This window comes from Mus caroli, chromosome 12 (genome assembly GCF_900094665.2).
Source record: "Mus caroli chromosome 12, CAROLI_EIJ_v1.1, whole genome shotgun sequence".
In the NCBI taxonomy this organism is placed as follows: Eukaryota; Metazoa; Chordata; class Mammalia; order Rodentia; family Muridae; genus Mus; species Mus caroli.
Window position 1 is genome coordinate 97,220,664 of NC_034581.1, and position 15,542 is coordinate 97,236,205.

The following is a 15,542-nucleotide window of genomic DNA, read 5'->3' on the forward strand; positions in this document are numbered from 1 at the left end:
ACCCTGTAGAGGAAGGAGCTCTAGGGGACGCAGCACTGCCCACTCTGCTTGTTCTCAAGGCAGAGTCTGGTGACTCTACTCTGAAAGGGCAAAGCTGTCATTAAATGTCTTCTCTTTAAAGACTGTGACCACGTACGGAATGCGGTTTGATCTCAGTAGTTTATTCTGGAGACAAAGCAGTGCAAGAGGCGGCCACACTTCCCACCCCCTGTATTCAGGGTCAGGCCTGGGAAGGTGACTTACAGACATCATCAGTTCAACACTCGGGTCCTGTAAACGTGGTTAGTCCTGGGATTCTGCTTCTGAGGAAGCCAATCGGCTTCTCCTTGCCCAAAGGATGCCCCTGCGTGGCCCTTAGTGGCCTTCCCAGGGCTGCTGCTGCTGCTTCCTCTAGTGTACTCTATCTTATTAGACCTAAGGACAACCCAGAGGCCTCATTCTCTTTACATAGTGAGCTGATGTCTTAAGACACAAGATCACCCTTGGGGGTCCTGGGCTGCTGACCTGGGGCTCCACAGGGGTCCTTTCCTGTGGGCTTTGGGGCCAGTGGGTGGTCTGCCAGCTGCTGTGGGGTCAGAGTGAGTCTGAAATGGGGCACAACTCCCTTGGGGGCTTGCCTGGTGCTCAGTGCAAGGGACTCGCCATGAACACAGCAGGAATGAGCTGGGCCTTGCTGTACCAGGAGGGGCTGTCGAGTGTGAACAGGAGCAGCCCTGTGGGTGGTCTTCTCTCACCTGAAAAGAGGGACCGGATGACACAAGGAAGCAGAGATCCTTGTGGGCTAGACCACTAGACCGGGCCTTCAGTTCTCCGTTTCAGGAGCCACCCTGAAGAGATGAGGTGGTGGAGGCCTGAAGACTCACGGAATGATCTGTTGGAAGTCCCAGGGTAAACCCTGGGTCCTGGCAGACTCCTGGACTCCTAGTCAAGATGGCCTCCTTCTTGGATCTCAGTGAGCAATAGGGTCGGGGTAGGGTGGATAGTGGCCTGCTGTATTCCACGGGCCAGTGAAAACTAGCAATAGCCAGTGGGCTTCGGCTACACCCACAGGAAGCTCCTTTCCCTTCCTACAGCCCAGATCCTCCATGTAGAGCTCCCGAGGGGGCGTCTACTGCTTCCCTGGCTTTGGAGAGCGAGGGGGGGGGCAAAGGTTAGCCTTGGAGGAGAGCACATCTGGGACAAGAGGGAGGGTGAGGTCTGGGCATGGGCAGGTGTGAAGAGGAGGGGAACTGGGAAAACTGTTCGTCCTTCGCCTGCTTAGCTGCAACAGCCTGGCCAGATATGGGCTTCCTTCCTCCGTGCCCAGAGCCTGGCCCACAACAGCCATGAAGACAGACAGACATTCACACTCACCCTTGCAATGACAACCACACACACACACACACATACACACACACACACGCACACCCCCCCCCTCACATTCAGACCTAGTGTTGAGAACACAAGCATGTGTAAACTCAGTGAGGAGCTCTGCACAGCAGGAGTCAGGCGGCGTCCTCGAGGCTGGGCCACTTGATGTTCTGCTCTGTCTCCCCCCCTTCATTCCGATCATGACATCAGAAAATCAGGTAAAAAATTAAAACAGAGAAGCCTCAGATCACCAGGAATTCTTAGTAGTGTTCCCATGTGGAGCTGCTGGCCCAGTGGGCATTCTCCACGCTCCGCCCCTCTGGGTCCTGGGCTCTGTGGCTACTGTGAGGAAGCCTTGGTGGCCAGAGAGGCCACACAGTGCTGCTGGAAGCTGGGTGACACGCCAGTGGTACAGCCAAGTCTCTGGTGCGGTAGCTTGGCGGAAGCACCAGCGCCCATGTTGCCTGCTTCGGTCTCAGTCTTCCAGGGTGTGTCCTGGCCCTTCATGCTGCCACAGCAGCCAGGGCTGGCACTGCACGTCCGCTCCCCAGCCAGGTTGCCTGCCGGTTCCGCCAGGAGCCTGTTGTGCCTTAGCGGGGCCACTTCCTCCGTGGCAGCTCCTCCCGTGCTCTGGCCTTGCAGGACTGTGGCAATGTGGTTCAGGAGGTCGGTAAAGAACTCACTCACTCCTTCATAGCCTGGAGATGGGAGACAAAACAGGCACTGGGCATTAGCCAGGGGATAGGAGAGGAGAAAGAAGCAGACATAATGGGCTCCTGGGACCTGGGGAGGCACTTCCAGTACCCACTGGCAAAGGAAACTCAGGTTTGGCAGACAAGGCAGGGTGTACATGGTCCACAGGCTGGCTAGACCACAGTCTGAACCCTGAGCGTGAGAGGCCCACACCTCCAGCAGATAAAAAATGAAATCTTGTCTTGTTAGGGACAGCCCTTGCTCACCAACTGCTGTAGTTTGTTTTGGGTAAGCAGTGCTCTTTCCAAAGCCCACGTGTTAAATGTTCATCATGAGCTCAAGGGGCTGCTGAGGTGCTAGAGGACCCTGCTAAGGAGACTGTTCAGTCATCTCAGACACGCCACAGTGTAACCAAGGGAGTACCAAGAGGTTAATAAAACCTTGGCACGTGCTGCAGTGACATTCATACTACTGGCACAAGTTGAGATGGCATTCACTATGTGGGGGGGCAGGCCACTGGGTCACCTTTGGCAAACTACTTACTCTGTGGTTTTGTGGAAGCCTGAGGCTGTCTGAGAAGCAAGGGCACTCACGTTAAAGCTAACGACGTGGCTGGCAAGCAGTAGAGCATTGCAAATGTCAACGCTATCTTCACAACTCTGTCCCTAGTATGCACGTGGGGATAAGGGAAGCCATCTCACAGGGGACTTTGCAGCTCCATGAGGCCCCAGGTCACAAAACTCCTACGTGGCAGAACTGTGGCCTGACCCATATCCTGGTCTCGTGTAACTGGTATACGTGGTACTGAGAAGCCCCGCTGCAGGACCCAAAATCCCATTAGCTCTGGGAAAGGGTGAAGGGCAAGGCCGACACGGGTTTAAGTATGATACAGGGTGGGGCGGAACATCAGGACACAGCTGGCTGCCGAGAAACCCAGGAGGCTGCCACCTAGCAACTACTCAGCTCCCGGGTGAAGCCCAGAGGACCAGGCAGACTTCAGCAGAAAGTGAGGGTAAACTTTCCAGAGTACTGCAGAGTCACCTCCTGGGGGCTTGCAGTAAACAGGCTGAGGCAGGTTGGTGTTTGTCAGCCTGGGAGTGAAAACTGGCAGAGCAGGTGCCAGCATGGGAAAGGCATCCGTTTGTACAGAAGCAAAAGTAAGGGCTAATGCAAGATTGCCTGAAACGTCACAGAGTGAAGAGGTGGGCCAGGATCAGAACCTGGTGTTCTAAGACATCAACGGCCTCAGAATCCCAGTGAAGGCTCTGGGCAGATAGGCTACAGCCCTTTGGGGACTGTAACCATGGATAAAGTCCTTTAGCTTCCAGTATCACTTCTCGCAGGCAAGCAGAGATCACAGCACACGGCAGGGCCAGTAGCACATGCCGCTTCTGCTACTCGGACTTGCTGATCTGAAAAGCGGGGTGAGGTGATAGGACTCCCACCTACCCTCAGGCCTCCCAGGCTTCCTGAGTGGCAGCAGGACCCAGAGCCTCGATCTCTGTTGGGCCCAGTCGTGCACCAAGTCACCTCCCAGATACCACCTCCTCTCTGCCTGAGGTCCCTGGGACAATAGAACCCTTAGGCCATCTCTTAGCATGAGGCTCACCAGCTTCGGCTGGGCTCAGCCTTATCAATCTAACAGTCACAGACCCACCACGTGGCCCTGTCCACCGAGACAACCCAGCTCTTGGCTCCTCTGGCAGAAGACCCTAAGTTCATACTGGCTCTTAGTGACTGTCTCCCTGGCTGTTGGGAGGGGCCACCCATCACCAGTGGAAAAGTGTAACTCCCTCATCCCCAGGCTGTCCCAGTGTCCTAGGTCACTCACCTTCCACCCATTAGTGGGCTCTATGTGTTCTTGGACCACTGACATTTTTACTTCATCTCTATGACACTCCTGGCATACAGCAACCCCCCTCAGTCTATACTCTAGCTCACCTCAAAGGCCCCACCATCTACACCTAGGGGGTTGGGAAATGCACTGAGCTGGGTCTGAACATGCTGGTCAGACACAGGCTTCAGAGGTTGCCCTCTGACCCCATCAGGTCCCTCCTGGTATCCGAGCTGCTCCTCCTTCAGCGTCGGTCCCTTTCCTTTGCCGAATTCTCTCTGGTGTCCCATACGTGACAGAGGAGCCACCACTGGCTGCCCCACCCCCATCCTCTGCCTTCTCCCAACTGTGGTGTAAGTTCTGAGAGCAGGGAATGTAGCCCTGGTAGATGTCAAGTGAATGACAGATGGAGTTGGTGGCCTCCTTGGGGGTCCCTGGTGCCTTGCTGTGGATCGTGATGGTATGGAATGGTTCACGTTCTCTCTGGGGGTTTAACAGGATATAGGCACTAAATTATACCCAGGATGCTTGGCACTGGTGAGGTGGCTTCCTGGCCACACATGTCCCCGAACAGCTAGCTATTCCTTCAAGAAAATGAAGAACATCCAAGAGCAACGGCCATCACTATAGTCCCAGTTACTTAAGAGGGTGGAGGGTGTAGAAGTGTTATGAGCTGGGAGCCTTGGGTTAGCCAGAGGCAGGGATACCTGGGTCTGGAGAAGTGGGCCCATGGAGACTCAAAACTGGACTGTGCCTTTTTTTTTCATCTGATCCCCCAACCCCACCCCAGGCTCCTGGGGCAGGGTCTTGTTATGCAGTCCTGGATGGCAATCCTCCTGCCTTAAGCCTCCCGAGTGCCAAGATGACAGGCATGAGCCAGCATACTTAACACTGGCCTGAGGGTCTCCAGGGCACGCTGCCAGCCTGTGAGCACTCTCCCTGCCAGCCCAACAGATCCACTAGGGCTCGGTGGGTGGTAATCCCTCAGGCCCCTGGCCAAGTAGAGACTGAGGGACGTTCAGCAGAGTCCCGCTCCAAGCCAGACGTGTCCTGAGGCTCCAGCAGCGAGGGGATATAGTGGGGGGATCTTTGTGGCAGCAGACACTGTAATGGGGAATGCTGTGGCAGGGCGTGGTCTGGCTCGAAGCCTCGCAGATCAGGACAATGGAAGCAGTACTTTCTCAGGAGGGTCTGGCCTTGCCAATTCATATGATGTGACCTCCGAAAAATATTGCCACTGGCGAAGCCTCAGTCTCCCTACCTGTGAATGACAGGGGTTGAGTCTTCCAAGTCCTTTGTAGCTATCCAGGTCTGGAAGGGCCAATGGGATGGGCTAAGTAGGCCAGTCAGGACTAAGGCTGATAGCAGGATTCAAAGATGGGGAAAGAGTATACAATGCTGTGGGGGGCTTGGGCGTGGTACCTCCCCAGACAGGTATCTGGGGCTTCACTGCTCTCTCTGTCTTAGGAGAGGAGGCTGCATGGAGGTGGCACTCAGCCTAGATTTCAGCAGGAGGAGGGATCTCCCATCCCCAGCCAGGCTGACTCGTTTCCCATCCCCTGAAGATACCAGGCAGCCAGAGGACCATCCGTGCAGGGTCACCCAGTCCCGCTGCTCACCTGGGAAGGCGTTGACATCGATGACTGCGTGCTGCCCGGTCTGGTTGTTAATGATGATGTCAATTCCAAACAGCGACACTCCCAGCGCCTGCCGCAGAGCCCGGGACAGCTCCCGGATAACCTCATCGCTTGGCCGTTCGAACACACCCTCGATCTTGTCCAGCTGTGAACACATACACAGGTCAGGCTTTTGTGGCTAAGGGACCATACAAAGAAGACCCCTCTCATGGAAAGCACTGCCGTCCTTCCAGCCAGGAGGTGGGGCTAACCCACCACGGTGCAAGCTGCCAGGCCCTGGAGTGACGGATATCAGTACATTAACAGGCAGGGAAATGGGCTCACAGAGGGACAGGGCTGGCCCGGGATCACAGGAAGGAGGAAGATATGGTCTGTTACGGAAGAAGACATTAAAATGAAGACAGCATTGGGGTCAGAACTTGCACCGTGCCATTTTGCTGGCATAGGATCCAGGGAGCAGGCAGGTCTGGGGAAGAGTGTCTCTCTCTTCCGCGCTGAGATGTACTAGGTGTTTGCAAACAACATCCCATCCCGTGTGACCTGGGCTTTCCCAAAGCTGCTGCTGGCTGTTGCTCCTGCTCGACTCTAAGCCTAGCTTCCCAGGATGTCTTCCACAGGCCTCTAGCTCAAGTCTGCCCACCCTGCCCCCGACACCTCCACCGTTACATGTTTTCTGCTTTCTGGGAAAGGCATGTGTTCTCACATACAGCCATGGGCCAGCATCTCTGAAGAGGAACGAGTCTTGGGGAGGGACCATAGATTCAGATCCCATCAGAGATTTCTCAGCTCCGATGACCTGGCTATAGTACCTGGCCCGTGCCTCCATTTGATTATCTGTATAATGGGAATGATTAGGCTTCCATCATAGGCTTGCTGGGCGGGACAACAAGGTAGGGACAGCACAAGCCTGGCTTCAAGGAGGTGTAGCTCCTGAATACGAGGACGAAGAGTACATCACCTCATGTTGAACTGTCACAATAGGGTGCACACTAGCTGACAATAAGTACTGAGGTCTGGGGAAAGGGGCAGGTTCAAACCAAAGTGGGAAATGAAACACACTGGGCTGGTGAGATGGGTCAGCGGGTTAAAGCTCTTGTTACTTGATGACCCGAGTTTGATCCTCCGGTCCTGAAGGGGGCAGAGACTTCTAAAAACTGTCCTCTGAGCTCCACACACAAAAATGAATGAACAGATTTATTAAAAAATTCTCAAGTGGTTAAACACAGAGTACCTTAGGACCCAGATAGATAGATAGTCTATTAGGGGCTTAAAAAGGGTACTCAAGAGACCTTGGGGCACCAATGGTAACTGTAGTGATCTTCCAATGGCCAAATGTTCCAGATGGTTCCAGACAAATGGGAAAGCTGTAGCTTATCCACACAGAGAAACGTGAATTGTCCATAAAAAGGACTCAAGTTCTTCCATGCACGGTGCTGAGGGTCGGGAGTCAGCTGGGGGGGCGAAGTGTTGAAGATCCGGCTTATGTAGACCGCCCAGCACAGTCTGAGACCATGTGGATAGAGGTCAGACTCAAGGTGGCCAGGGGCTGGGGGCAGGAGCAACAGGGATCGGGTGCTCGTGGGAACAGGGGAAGAAAATATTTTGGAATTGGATAGAGGTGTGTCAACAGGACACTGAGTGTGTGACTGCTGCTATTAAATTGTTCACTGTAGGAGCTGGGCAGATGGCTCAGCAGTTTAGAGGACCGGTTACTCTTACAGAGGACCTGGACTTGACAGCATCCACATGGGATCTGATGCCCTCTGCAGGCACAGCATTCATATAGTGCACAGACATGCAGGCCAAACACTCACATGCATACAAAAAAAATTATATCTTAAAAAAAAATACTTAAAATAGCCAATTTTATTCAGGTGGATTTTTATCTCAATTTAAAAAGCCCGGAAAATGCTGGGTGTGGTGGTGTAAATCCCAGTATTTGGAGGCAGGAGCACGATTTACATAGAGAGTTCCACGTCAGCCAAGCTACAAAGTGAGACCCTATCTCAAAACAAGACAACTGTACAACTCAGACACAAGCTAGAGTCATTGGAGAGGGAAGCTCAATTGAGCAAGTGTCTCCGTAAGACTGGGCTGTGGGCCAGTCTGTAGGGCATTTTCTTAATCAGTGATAGATTGGGGAGGGCCCAGCCCATTGTGGGTGGTGCCACCCCCAGGCTGACAGTTTTGGGCTTTACAAGAAAGCAGGCTGAAGAAGCCATGAGGAGCAAGGCAGTAAGCAGCAGCCCTCCACTGCCGCTGCATCAGCTCCTGCCTCAGGTTCCTGTCCTGATTTCCTTTCAAAATGAACTGTGATGTGGAAGCGTAAACCAAACAAGCCCGTCCTTCTCCAAGTCGCTTTGGTCACAGTGTCTCACCGCAGCAACAGTAACCCTAACTAACTGGGACAACAACCAAACAAAAAAGTGCTGGTCACTAATAAAAAGACCTTAACATAGACATGTGTTGAGCAGGGACCGTCACATGGGCTCATCTATGTCCTGCTGCTCAGGCTATACCCACAGCTCTGTCAACAGCAGGGCCCCTCCATTTGAAACCCTGCTATCCCGTGCCTGACCTAGGAAAAGTATTTCCTGGGGTAGGGGTGAGGGGCAGCCACCACCTGGCTACAGTGGGCACTCAGCCCTGCCTGAGCTTCCTGGTCACTTGGGTCAGTGGCTTGGCCCAGCCCAGAGTCCCAAACCAAATCAGAGACTAGCCTTGGCCTTCCTGCATCCACTATGTGTCCCTGATCTGTCAAGTGGCCCTCCTGGACCTTGCTTTTCCACCCCAGTGAATAAGCTAATAAAAATACCTAGGCCATGAGGCTCCAGTAAGAAAGGACTGCTGAGCGGATATCTGAGGCTCATGGCACAGTGCCTGGGAGCAAGGCAGTGCTCATCATTGCCTGTTACGGAGCCCCGTGACATGCTGTTTATAAAAGCACCTTCTTAGCTCAGCTAAAGAATCTCAGAAGTCCTTCTGAAGCCATTTGATTATCCAAAACCAAACAGCCAGTCCAGTACTAGATAGAAAAAGGCAGAGAGATGGCCCCATAGACCCAAGCCAATTGAGCTGTGGGGTTCTAGGACAGGAGGAAGAATCCAGCTGGTGCGCCTGTGGACTGAGCTGGTGACCCTCAACCTCTATCGCAGCTCACACTAATCACGATACAGGCGTGTACACGTCGGACACAGACATTCCTAGTGACTCATGAGAGAGATGAAGGAACCCAGGCTCAGGTAGGTGATGTAAGTCAGGTCAGACCACAGGAAGTCCAAAGAGAACCCTGCTTCCTCACTATGGCAGTGCTGGGGATAGATATTAGGACTTTGTGTGTGTCTCTGTGTGTGTGTGTGTGCCACTGAGCTGCCCACACTGGGAGCTATGCTCAATAATCCCTTGAACTCACTCTCAATGGTGAAAGGTATTCATGGTCTAAAAGCTCAGGGAGAAGCGAGGCCTGTTTTCAAAGGTATTATTTAGGGATGAGGCGGGCCTTCAAGGTTACTGAGTGTCCCTGCATGGCACTCCTTGGGGCAGAAGTGGGGCGTGCTCTGGCCACTGGTTCCTAGGAATAGAATCGACTTCCATTTCAGCTTGCCAGCATCCTGGATCGTGATGTCCCCGGGGGGCAAAGGCTGTGCGTGCCGTTCTGCACCACAAGATATCAGCTCTGAAGGGCTCGGTGTGGTGAGTGTAAATATGGGGTACCTGAAGGCCTCAGGTGTGGGGAGGGACCTTGTGGTGTAGTAGACTCTCCATTCCTCAGAAGAAGCAGGCCAATAGGCAATGATTCAAGAAGGGAGACGACTTCCCAGCCCTTAAAGCATCCCTCTGGCACTGGCTGGTAATAGTCCCAGTGGTCAGCAGTGCTCTACTACACAAGAACACCAACAGGGACAGTCTCTCGGGAAGCCTGTGTAAGGCCAACTCCCTTTTGCCACCAGATGAGCTGGATTCCCAGGGGCCTAGTGGGAGGGGGCAGGACACCAGTGATTCCGATATGAGGAAGAGAAAGCCTTCCCACATACATGGCTCTGCTTGTATTTCTCAGGGTGCATAGACAGCTCTGTGAGAGTCTGCTTGAGATGTGGTGGTCTGGGCAGATGAGGTGGCTGAGTATGTCAAAGTCTTGAGAGCTGAGTTCCTTTCACAGAACACACATACAGGTCGGGTGGGAAGAACCATAAACTCCACAAAGTGGTCCCCTGACTTCCATACACACACACACACACAAACACACAAACAAACACACACACACACACACACACACACACGCACACGCACACACACACGCACACGCGCACACACGCGCACACACGCGCGCGCGCGCGCGCACACACACGTGCACACGAACACACAGTAATAAAAAGTTAAAACAAGCCTGATGGTCCAAGGCTTCCCTATTTGTTCTAGGGGGACAACATCAATCCCAAGGGACAGCGCTATCTTTCCAGGTCCTGTCAAAGCCACGCTTTATCTCTTGGCTCACAGTGGCATCTTCAAAGGAAGCACAAACAAGGAACTAGCCACGCTGGTGGCGCACGCCTTTAATCCCAGTGCTCAGGAGGCAGAGGTAGGTGGATCTGTGACTCTGAAGCCAGCCAGAGCCATACAAGAAAGGAACTGCCGCGCTGCTGAGGTCAGAGGTCAGGCACCTGAGGCCAGGCCAAGGGCCTGGAACCAGGTTAGGTACGAGACACTGGCAGCTTCTGTCATTGAGTATAACCAGGAGAGATAGAAGGACCTACTCCGAGCTCCCAGAACATATGACACCCCATGGAGAGCTGAAGCCAGACTTGTGTGGGGAACAGAAGGCTGTAGCCCAAGGCACTTTTTGCTACTATCAAGGAAGGAAATTTCTAGAAGACTCTCAACTTTGCAATCAGAGAGGTGAGGGTAATCCCTGCTTGCCTCTGTATGAACTCGGCCTGTGACATCTCCAAGCTGGTTGTCCTTTGTACTGGCTGGTTTTGTGTGTCAACTTGACACAGCTGGAGTTATCACAGAGAAAGGAGCTTCAGTTGAGGAAATGCCTCCATGAGATCCAACTGTAAGGCATTTTCTCAATTAGTGATCAAGGGGGAAAGGCCCCTTGTGGGTGGTGCCATCCCTGGGCTGGTAGTCTTGGGTTCTATAAGAGAGCAGGCTGAGCAAGCCAGGGGAGGCAAGCCAGTAAAGAACATCCCTCCATGGCCTCTGCATCAGCTCCTGCTTTCTGACCTGCTTGAGTTCCAGTCCTGACTTCCTTTAGTGATGAACAGGAGCATGGAAGTGTAAGCCNAATAAACCCTTTCCTCCCCAACTTGCTTCTTGGTCATGATGTTTGTGCAGGAATAGAAACCCTGACTAAGACACCCTTTCTGTAAAGCTGCATGAGATAAGGCTGCCAAGAACCCCCCACTAAGCCTGACATACTGATGTTCCAGCCATGATGGCAAGAGGGAGGCTGCTCCAGAGGCAAGCTGACTCACTGAAAGTGGTCCTCACCAGGTCCTCAGTGCTCCCTTTCCAGACACATACAAGACCATGAAGCCTACTGATATATGATTGTGTCAGCCCTTCTAAACAGCTCAGCTAGGAGCCCTTAACAGGCTGCCGTGGACGTCAGACATACCTCAGTGAGAACTGATGAAGACTCCGGCTTTGACACATTGTGGCTGTTGAAGAAGATGGACTCACGATCTGAAAAAAACAGAAGTCACAGGGTGAATCAGACCAGGAGACAGCAATGCCAACACCAGGGGGCAGCACCACCCCAGTCACGCTCTGGGTGGCCTCTGGCTCAGCCCTGGGTTCTTGGGAGCTAGGCTCCCACACCACATAGAGATGTGTATCCATCAGGATCCTGGTTTCAATTTGTCCTCCCACATAAAAATGAGTGGTTTACCGGGGCACCCTCACTACCATTGTATGGCACTATGTATGGGTTTCCTTAGCACCTAAGGCTGGGCTGACCATAAGTATGAACAGGAGGCTGGGAAGAGGAGGGCAACGGAGGTGAAGACACGATGCTCCCAGATATCAAAGGTCTGGAGTGCCCTGAGAGAAGAAGCCTACCAAAAGCCATTTGGGCCAGGTAACCCCAATCAAGTGGCCACTCATATGTAAGCTGAAAAGGTTCCCAACTACTTAATAGGAACCCGAGCAAGGCTTCCACAGGCTCACCTAGGAAAGCCTTGCAATGCCTCAGTCTCCTCTACACCACAGGTTTGATCTGCTGCTGCCCACAATCCCTCAGCCCCACTGGACGCCAGAGAGGCAGCTCAGTTTCAGGAATGTGATGGTGTGTCCATTTATTCCCCTCATACGAATGTCCTTGAGGTGTAAGCCATGATTGCTCTGGGGAGATGTAAGCTTGGCTGCACAGTTTGCAATGTTCTCAAGCACTTGGAAGCATGGACACGCTAGGGCGAGAATCATAAAACCACAAGCCTAGGGGTTGAGATCTGGCCATTACCCCCTCATAGCCCCACTCCCACCAAGAATCGCACAGGGCCAATCTGGGCTGGAAGCCCCCCAAGGGGGTCCTGACAACCCTTGCTCAAATTCTTGCAAAAGAGGTGTCATGGACCCCCCACCTTGCAGGACATGGTGATCATCCCTGGGACCCAGGCCCCCGAGCACTAGGACAGGTTGAACACGGGCTGAGGGCGTGTGTGCCAGGGCTCAGGTGCCTGTTGTGGCTGCCATGACCCCCCAGCAGCCCCATGACTCTACGGCGCCATAAAAATCATGCACAAGGAAGTGATTCAGGCAGAGCCAAGCAGGCAGGCGCTGAAGTACCTGGCATCCTTCCCGCTAGTGGGGCACAGAGGCCCCTGGCCACCCCGGTGTGCCCGACAGTCCTCCCGCTGCTCCGACCAGAGCCAGTCCAGACAGGGGGCATGAGAGATGGTCCTGGGGAGGAGCCTGGGAAAAATAAACACCCTGCGGGACTTGTGTCAAGCACGCCCACTGGTCCCTGCTCTCGGGCACAGGTGAACCTTCAGGGATGGTGGGCAGAGCCTGACAGACCAGAGGCTGGACCAGGGCTTCGTTACTTAGGATGGCTCTCTGGCCTTCCATAGGCATTGCCGACCTTCTCTTGGAGCGTCCTGAACTCGGGGTACCTCCCACCCAAGCCTCTAAAGGTCCCCAAGAGCAAAGGCGGAAAGAGCAGAGCAGGCCTGAGGTGTGAGGACAGGCCACCAGGAGCAGGTAGACACAGTAATGCTCAAGGAGTGTGGGAAGCCTGTGAGAGCCTGCACAAAGCACACAGAGGCTTGGCTGGTACTAGGAAGGGACAGCACCGGAGACTTGTGATGTCTGTTTCACTGGACAGATCGTGTCCTTAACAGCTTCATATAGACTGATCAAATGTACAGATATCTCAAAGGAAAACTGCCCTCTACTCTGACTGCTACTGCTGGCCTGGGGCACTCTGGCCTGAGGACCACTAAGCAAGAGATGCCCCCAGCTAAGGCACCTCTGCACAACCAGGATGCAGGGAGTGAGCAGCTTCCAGCCATGCCTGTCAGCAAGAGACTGAGAGGAGTTGAGATGGGTCAGAGGTGTCTAGCCCCAGCAAAGAGTGCTGGTGCCTGGCTCCTTAGGAAGCTTTGAGATAGCTGGTTCTGGTGGGGCCTGGGCCTTGCTCTCTACCCTTAGCAGCATGGTTCTTGCTCCCAGGAGCACTGATAATTTGGGAGCCTAGCCACCGACTGCTCCTGGATTAGTCCCCCAAACACTCAGCTTGGGGGCCACCTCAAACTTCCAATGAGAATGGGAGGCCAAGGTGATGGTCACCGGGTGGTTTTGCTCTCAGGGAGACAAAACAGACTCAAAGGGAGGGTGAATGACCAGACTGGCTCAGGCATCTCAACAATGTAGGCTATGACCCTGCTGCTTTCAGCCTTCATGTTTGGTCTCCTGTCTTTCCCCATGGTTTAAGCCACCATCCTGTCATTGAATGTGACTCTGCAGAGATGCCTGTACCTGCCACTGCCCTGCTTAGTCTTTCTCACACACCCTTCCACCTGGTGTCCTAGCACTTGCCTATATGTCCCCTGAAGTGCTCATCTCCAATAAAACTGGTCCTCCAGCTATGTCTCCCCCATATGTTGTTATTCCTCACAGGAACGCACACTGCTAATAAACCTGCCTGCCTGCCTGGCTCCTGGCTGGGCCTCTGGCATGCCACCCATGGCGAGTCTATAGTATGTTCAATAAAAGCAGCATCATATGACTTTAGGTATCCTGGAGTCAGCTCAGTAAACTACAGACTGTAAGCCAGGCTACCTGTATCTGCAGTCTTCTTGGAGAGCACAGAGCATGGCCCCACCCACTTATTTGCATACCGCAGTCACCCTGCAATAACATCAAAGGACTGGGACAACCCTGGAGATGCTTATTATCCTTTCAAATAAATAAGAGGCACCGGTCTTATGCACCCTTAGGACCTGGAGGGAGGGGAGTAGAGTCCTTACACAAAGCTAGGAGCCCAAGGCAATATGGCTTCAGGGTCAACGTACAGGATGAAAGAGAAACAGGAAGAAGATGCTGAAAGCTACCTAGAACTGTGGCTTTCAACCCTTTAATCTAATTCTTCATGCTGTGATGACCTCAACCATAAAATTATTTTCATTGCTACTGCCTAACTGTAACTTTACTACTGTTATGAATCATAATTTAAATATCTGATATGCACGATATCTTGAGAATCACTGACCTAGAGAGTGATCCAAAGGCAGAGAACATAAGCTCATCACATCCCTAGTGGCTGGCACAAGCTGATGCTGGGTCCCTTAGTAAACTCCCTGGGTTCCAGTCCAGGTACCTACCCTGTAAGGTATCGGGGGCTATGTAAGTCACACACTGACTTTGGACCTCGACACGCAAAGGACAGAAATGCACATGAGAATCAGAGAAAAATGGTAGCTATGGAGTGAAAGGGCCCTTGTCTATCTGTATCCCACGTCCAGAACAACCCCAAGGCAGGAGACCTATCTCCCAGGGTGCACATGGAAGCTGAGGGCCCTGCCACATGGAGGGCGGGGGCTGCAAGGTTGAATGGGCTCTGGAAAGAATCCTCAAAGCCCCCTTTCCAACTAGTCAGGAGAAAGGGCTGTTGAAGCCTGAGGTCTTCTTGGTCAGGCTAAGAACGTGCAGGCTGAAGCTGGAACTGTGCCACTTCCGGATCAGACAGGCCCACTCAAAGTCACTCTGATTCCCAGCCCACCTCCGAATGTTATGCCTCAGGGTACTTCGTGGCCTAGAAACGATCACAAGAGAAGACACACTGACGGCTCCTGCCTTTATCATCCCCAGCTCCCAGCGCCAAGGCGGAAACTGGCCTCATGCTTTACAACCAGGAAGAAAGAGGAGGAGACAGTGAACAAACAGGCTTTTGTGGGTGTAAGAAAGAAGATCAGACCCCACATTTCATTCAGAGATGAGATGATCTGGTAAGAAAGGAGAGGGAGTGCCATAAGCAAGACATGTCTGTGTGTGTGTGTGTGTGTGTTCATAGGTTCAATGGGTATATTTTTAAAATTGGGCAAATAAATGTTTTTGTAAAAACTTTAATCTCCTGTGTCCCACAGCCTGCAAGAATGTCTCTTGGTGGTACATGTGACACACCTGTTTATCACTGCTCTCGTTGCGTGGTCTCAGCTGGGACCAGTGTCAGGATGGGACTGTCCCAAACCACCTGGTCTCAGCCAGGGAAGAAGGTTCATAGTGGAGGGCTGAAGACGCTGTAACCAGCCCTAAAGGGATGATGGCAGGAAGTCCTGGCAACAGAGCCTTTTGGGGCCTCAAGGAAGGCTCTGCTTGCTCAGCTGGAGCTGGCGGATGCTTAGGATAGCTCTTTCCTCTCAGGCAGAGACAAGCCTCACCGGGGAATCTAGTATCCAAGAACCCCCTAGGGAGACTGAGCTATGCTCTTTCTGAACTCCTAAGCCTGATAAACAGCTTCGGTGAAGTAGCTGGATATAAAATTAACTCAAACAAATCAATGGCCTTTCTCTACACAAAGAATAAAC

The 15,542-nt window shown here is 53.0% G+C and overlaps 1 protein-coding gene across 2 annotated transcripts in view; it reads right to left on the reverse strand.

Moving 5' to 3' along the window:
• Positions 1-140: 140 nt before the first annotated feature.
• The window catches only part of Itpk1 (inositol-tetrakisphosphate 1-kinase), a 136,480-nt gene continuing 121,078 nt past the window's right edge, over positions 141-15,542 (reverse strand). Inside the window, exons 8-11 of one of the 2 annotated variants that reach the window (XM_029484710.1) lie at positions 12,304-12,429; positions 11,135-11,202; positions 5,497-5,659; positions 141-2,048 (exon numbers count right to left, since the gene is read on the reverse strand). In XM_029484710.1, coding sequence (XP_029340570.1) covers positions 1,690-2,048; positions 5,497-5,659; positions 11,135-11,202; positions 12,304-12,429 — 716 coding nt within the window. In that variant the 3' untranslated portion in view covers positions 141-1,689. The remainder of the gene's footprint in view (positions 2,049-5,496; positions 5,660-11,134; positions 11,203-12,303; positions 12,430-15,542) is intronic. The other variant, XM_021179444.2, reaches the window with a different exon arrangement.